Raw genomic sequence first — 6,050 nt, 5'->3', positions numbered from 1 at the left:
TTTTTTTTTTTTTTTTTTTTTTTTTTTTTTTTTTTTTTTTTTTTTTTTGGACCGATTACTTGCAAATGTTTTGTGGTAATCGATCGAATCATATATATATATTTTTTTTTTTTTTTTTTTTTTTTTTTTTTTTTTTTTTTTTTTGAGAAAAAAAAAAAAAAAAAAAAAAGTACAAATTTTCTTTTAGAACCTACCATCACCGATAGCTTTTCTCTTTTATTCGATGTAAACAAACATATATATACGTTTTACTGGGTTTGTTTGATAAATCCCATTATTGGTTTATGAAGATCTCAAAGTTAAGAAGTTTTGTGCTCCTGAGTAAGTATTGTTTTACACTTTCTTCTATTGAGTTGTGAGTATTTAGGATTTTAATTGACACTCTTCCCAAATTTGCAGACAAAACAGATGACTATCATGATCCCACTGCTTCCAAAGTCCATACATTTTTGCAAATCATGTTTCTTACAGGTGTATTCTTTCCTTTTTATAAACCTTACGTATTGTTTGTTGTTTTATCGTGTGTTTAATTTTTTGTATGAATTTTGACTTATATGTTTTTTTTAAACGACTATGATTTTTTTAATATTTTTATAAATATTTTAAATAACATTTATATATTTTTTTTTAAACATGTATATTTATACCACTCATATGTTTAGAACGATAATAATTTTTTGTACTAACATTTAAATTAAAAATATAATGTGCTCCTGCATAGCAGGGGCCATAATACTAGTATCGTATAAAAGGGAAGCAGCAAAATGAAATTAGGGGTTCTCTAAACCCCAAAATCAGAATCCTATTCGCCCTTGCTCGTCAGTCATCACTCCTTCATCGAAACGAAACGAACATGGGGTACGTTTATCGATTCTTCCTTCCGACACGGTACAGTAACACGAGAGTTATGAAATCTGTTGGCAACCTCAACGACCTTACATCTCCTCCCCCTCGTGGAATACTCTATCAGACAAGGTAAGACTTTCTATTTTCTTTTTTTATATATATGTTTTGGACATACGATTCATTGTTTTTTTTTGTTCAAGTTGTATTGAGGCCAAGACAAAATCAGAGGGTTTGGATGACGAGAAGACATCTTCTTCGTTAGCATCTTGCATGGAAGAGATTACAAAACATGTGGAGTTATTGAAACAGGAACTTGAGAAACCCTATACCTCAGCACATTGCTTAAAATGGGCGGATCTATTGTTTTCTTACAAGCTATGTTTTTGGAGGATCAAATGATTAATGGATAAGGATTACAAGTGGCAAAGTAACCTTAGTAAGGTTGGGTTAGTCTAAAAGTAACCATGGTTTAGTTAATGGTTTAGCTTTATAATAACGTGAGAGGTTTGGGGAGAGATCTATCGAGAAATTAGAGAGTTGTTGCAGAGAGAGAGTCTCATGGTTCCTTTCTTTGTAAACCATTTCTGATCAATAAGAACGTATTTCATCTTTGATTATCAGTATTGTTACTTTTGAGATCCAAATCATAACAAATTGGTATCAGAGCCGTCGATTCCGGAGACCCATGTCGACAAAAGTTGAAATCGATGAAGTGCAGGAACGTCTGCAACATGGCGTGAGGAGGACCGTTGGTTGCGGAGCAACAACTGGAAAGGGACAGAGTGAAGTTCCCGAGGCCAGATATGGTTGTCCGAGAGCGGTGGAGCAGATCCTCATACCAGGAGCAGATGGAGAAGCGCTTGATCGAAATCGCTTTGGCGAGTGGTACCTCCATGGAGGAGATAGAAGAGATACAAGCTATGACGAACTATGACAGGCCAGTGAGGACGCTGGAGGAGGAAAGGAGGGCTCGGCTGGAAATGCTGGAAGAGTGCCGTCAAATGCTTGATCGATGGGATGAAGAAGATGAAGCGAAGAAATCACTGGAGGAAGAGACGATGGCTGCAGAAGACTCGAATCTGGGTCATATTGAAGGATCCTTGAAGAGTTTCTGTCTACCGTTGGTGAAACTTGTAGATGATCATCAAGTGGTTTCGCAGGAGACGCACAATGGTGAAACCTTTATTTGTTGGGATCAAAAAGTGGAGCCGTACTTTGAGAGGGGTAAAGATGCAAGAGAGGAGTTGCTTGAGACCAAGAAGGAGAAGTATGCCCACCATGTGTTCGATCAAATGGTTGAGGGAGGTGTAAGAGTAACAAGGAAGAGAAAGAGATGGAAAAAAACTTTTCTAGATATTGAAAAGCATTTGGATGATACTTTGAGCGAAAAGGATAATGATAACTTTGAGACACTGGGAATACAAATGGAGAAAATATCTAAGAGACGAAGGAAGAGTTTGTTGGAGTGGTGTAACAGAGTAAGCTCTTGTCAATTGGTGCACATCCGTCAAAGAGTTGACAGGAAATGGCTGCTCATGTTCATAAAGAAGAAGAGGAAGAGGAAGAGGAAGAGGAAGAGGAAGAAGAAGAAGAAGAAGAGAATGACAAAAATTGCAAAGAATTATGGATATAACGACAGGTCAGAACGATGCAAGAAGGCTAAAGGAGGCTTGCTGAGTGTAATGGCGAGATGGTTGCATCACCATGTGGAAGGAACTGCTGAGAAAGTGAACAAAGTGACAAGTATAGCGATAGAGATATCTGGTCAGCTTACTGGACAGAGCTTGCTGTAGCTAAAAGTTACAGTGAAAAAGCAGAAGAGTAAAAGGCTGCAGCAGCATAGGAAGAAGCGTATCAAGTCTATCAAGAATGAGGATCACTGCTGGAGTATGAGAAAAGGGAAGAGGGAGTATGAGATGAAGAGAAGCAAGCTTGAATTAGAGAAACTGAAGCTGATGCAGAAACATAATAAAGCTCTGAAGAAACTAAGGAAATGGATGAAGCATAAGTTCAAGCAGAAAAATAAGAAGGGAAGTATCAAGCTAGATGGTGCAGTGATGAAGATTAAGAAACTGTTAGCTGCCACAATGACAGAGAGAGCAGAGCTGAGGTTTGAGTGTACGGTTCAGGGAAAGCTTCTCTCACTCTTTAAGATAGGATGGACGAAGATCTTGTGGAATTGGAAGAAGCATAAGATCATTTACATGCGACAGAATATTAAGGGTATCATGACTGCAACGTTTGGTGATCGTAAGGTGAGTTTGAGAGATGCAAGAATGGGGTATAAGGTGACAAAGTTCAAGCACGAGCTAGAGACTGAGCAACTGCTGCAGGGACGTAAGAATGGGCTGAAGAAGCTTGCGACATGGATGAGGCGTAAGCTCACACTCAGTCACAGCTTTGAGTGCAATCATCCCATAAATCTCTTAAAAGCATGGAGTGAGCAATCAAAGAAGAGACCTTCAGGTAACTATATTGCTGTGATGTGGAACTTAAAGCGAGAACCTGATCTGTCTCGGAAGCAACGTAGGTACAAGCAAAGGTACAACAAGAGTCAGTGGCTGCATATGGTGGAGAAAATGATCACTAAAATTTATGTTGAGAAACCAGTGTATCTACGCCTACAGAGAAATGGAGGATCTGAACATGTGATTAGTTGCCAATGGGATCCAGGTGGAGCAGGTTCTGGTCAAGAAGATAAGATAAAGAGAGTTGGCACTGCTGACGGCACCCTGTTGGGTCATTACCAGGAAACGAGGCTGATAAGATCCACCATTCAAACTATAAAAGCTACAGATCGTGGTACAAAGGGGAGGGTCATTGAGATTCTGTTGTTTGAGATCTTGATGAAAGTGAGTTCTGAAATTCAGAAGGGAGGTGGAAACGACTTCAGGGTTATGGAAATGGACAAGGTCATAGAAGCTGTCATGAGCTCTGATAGTTGGATGAGAGGTAGATTGATTCCTATCATGAACAGCATAGACACAATCAAGGAGACTAGCAGGGACGAGTTCAGGATGGGAACATTTGAGAAACACAAGTCCAGGATCTTCCCATGCAACTGGTTGCATTCACCAAGACCACCGGAGTTGCTACTTTGCTCAGTATATCAGTTTGCCATTCAGGACTGTAGAAATGTGACTTTGTTGATCACAGTAGTTGAGGAAGATTAAAGAGAGATTCCACAATATGAAAGCGTGAAGTTGAGGTCAGATTATAAGACAGCTGACAAGCCTGAAGAGATATTACGGGTGACAGCACATTGTGAAGGGGAGACTGATGGGCTGAAGTTTCCAGAGGGATTATCATTGCAGTATTTGCAACACTTTGTAAGTCAGATAGAGATGGTGATGGGATGCAAAACTAGAAACAAGGGACGTAGGGTGTGGAAGCCACCGCTTGTTCCGGAAATGATTGAAGTAAAAGCTCAGATACTATACGAGGTGTTGCTTAGCTTGTAAGGGCAGTAGTGGTCAAGCTGGGAATGTCATAACAGGAACCACAGTCAGGAGGGGTTGCACTGAGATGGTCTTTGAGGGTCTGAAGATCATCACCTTGAGGACAAGGTGAGTTTTAAAGGCGGGAGTATTGATACAAGCTATGTTCTTGGAGGATCAAATGATTAATGGATAAGGATTACAAGTGGCAAAGTAACCTTAGTAAGGTTGGGTTAGTCTAAAAGTAACCATGGTTTAGTTAATGGTTTAGCTTTATAATAACGTTGGAGGTTTGGGGAGAGATCTATCGAGAAATTAGAGAGTTGTTGCAGAGAGAGAGTCTCATGGTTCCTTTCTTTGTAAACCATTTCTGATCAATAAGAACGTATTTCATCTTTGATTATCAGTATTGTTACTTTTGAGATCTAAATCGTAACATTTTCTTGGATACCAAAGACGGGCGCTCTTCCTCCCTATGAAGAAGTATCTGGTACGTTTACTTTTACTTAGTAATTTTGTTTCTTTTTGCAGGTTATTTACGAAATGTGCATCTTGTTTTGCAGGTGAAGGTTAGTCAGTGGCCCTTTCAAGAGGCCGTGCTTATTACATGGCTGCCTATGACATAAAAGGAAAAGAACTAACCAGCAAACAACTCCTCGATGGTGTTCCTCGGAAGCATCTAATGAGTTCAGGTGGAATTGATCGACTCGAAAGCGCAAAGGACTTTATGGTCTCTAACGACTATGTCAAGTACATGGTTGCCCATAGGCGTCCTTCACATCCTGATGAGTTTGCTGGTTACGAGATCCTGCTTGAGAAGCTGCTAGCCAGAGGCCCTGTTGTTGTGGTGTTCGATATTCTTCCAGGGTACCAAGATTATGATGGAAAAGTAAGTAATTTTTGTTAAATGTTCAAAATGTTTTGAATTTATTAGGTATAAAATAATTTTAAACATTAAATATTTAAATCATTTTTAGGGTATAACACTCCCGATAAGACGGCATGTCAAGTAGCTATGTTTGAGATATTCAAGCAGCACAGCGTTGTTGTCACCGGGTGTGGGGTTGGGTTGGTCGAAGGAAACCTGATTGAGTTCTGGCAAACCCATGATTCCCAGGACCCTACATGGGGTGTGAACGGGTTTGGCCAGTTGGCTCGTCGGAATGGTCTGATCGTAGCAGCGGTTGAGTTTCAGGTATAAGCCTAAGCCACTAAAATAATTTTTACTAGAATAAATAAATACTTTAAGTATTCATATACGTTTGTTCTGTGTGTTTGGGTTTTTAGTTTTGATCAAGTACCACCAAAAGAGCACAAGTAAGTTATAATTCAAACTACCTTTTTCTTTAGTTCTGTTGAAATGATTTTTTCTTTTCTTTATCCCATTAAGCTATCCTATTGTTTCAGGTAAACGGAGGATGAGAGAAGCCTGGCTCTTGAAACTTTTTTATATTTTGTCATAATCACCTTTGGGTTATAAACAACGTTCTGTTGTTGTTTTACTCTTAAGATTCCAAGGCTTTTGATGTGTAAAAAGTTTAAAACTGTTGCTTCTTTTCTTGAGTTTAGACTCTACCTTATGTGTGTTCAAAAAAAGAGAGTCTACCTTAGTTCTGGGCAAAATAACCGGAACCGAAGAACCGAACCGGAACCGAACCGAAATACCCGAAACCTGAACCGGACCAATACCTTCAAATATCCGAATGGTTCCTATATTTTTATATCTGAAATAACCGAACCGGAACCGAACCGAGAACCGAACGGGTA

General features: G+C 39.3%; 1 protein-coding gene across 2 annotated transcripts; it reads left to right on the top strand.

Moving 5' to 3' along the window:
- Positions 1-715: 715 nt before the first annotated feature.
- Positions 716-5,846, top strand: LOC106327022. Of its 2 annotated transcripts, none has more exons than XM_013765021.1 (6): positions 716-975; positions 1,047-4,773; positions 4,847-5,172; positions 5,261-5,478; positions 5,571-5,600; positions 5,691-5,846. In XM_013765021.1, the coding sequence occupies exon 2, from the start codon at positions 1,650-1,652 to the stop codon at positions 2,637-2,639; it is 990 nt and encodes a 329-aa protein (XP_013620475.1). In that variant the 5' UTR covers positions 716-975; positions 1,047-1,649; the 3' UTR covers positions 2,640-4,773; positions 4,847-5,172; positions 5,261-5,478; positions 5,571-5,600; positions 5,691-5,846. The 2 variants fall into 2 exon arrangements, with proteins under 2 accessions (XP_013620475.1, XP_013620474.1); XM_013765020.1 differs by having other exon boundaries at positions 720-975.
- The last annotated feature ends 204 nt before the right edge of the window (positions 5,847-6,050 follow it).

The sequence above is a fragment of the Brassica oleracea genome, chromosome C2 (genome assembly GCF_000695525.1).
Source record: "Brassica oleracea var. oleracea cultivar TO1000 chromosome C2, BOL, whole genome shotgun sequence".
In the NCBI taxonomy this organism is placed as follows: Eukaryota; Viridiplantae; Streptophyta; class Magnoliopsida; order Brassicales; family Brassicaceae; genus Brassica; species Brassica oleracea.
The sequence above is the reverse complement of the archived record's forward strand: the minus strand, read 5'-3'. Positions and strand labels throughout refer to the sequence as shown.

Excerpts from the sequence above, each read along its gene's own strand:
- LOC106327022 (XM_013765020.1), top strand. The coding sequence starts at position 2,736 with ATGAGAAAAGGGAAGAGGGAGTATGAGATGAAGAGAAGCAAGCTTGAA.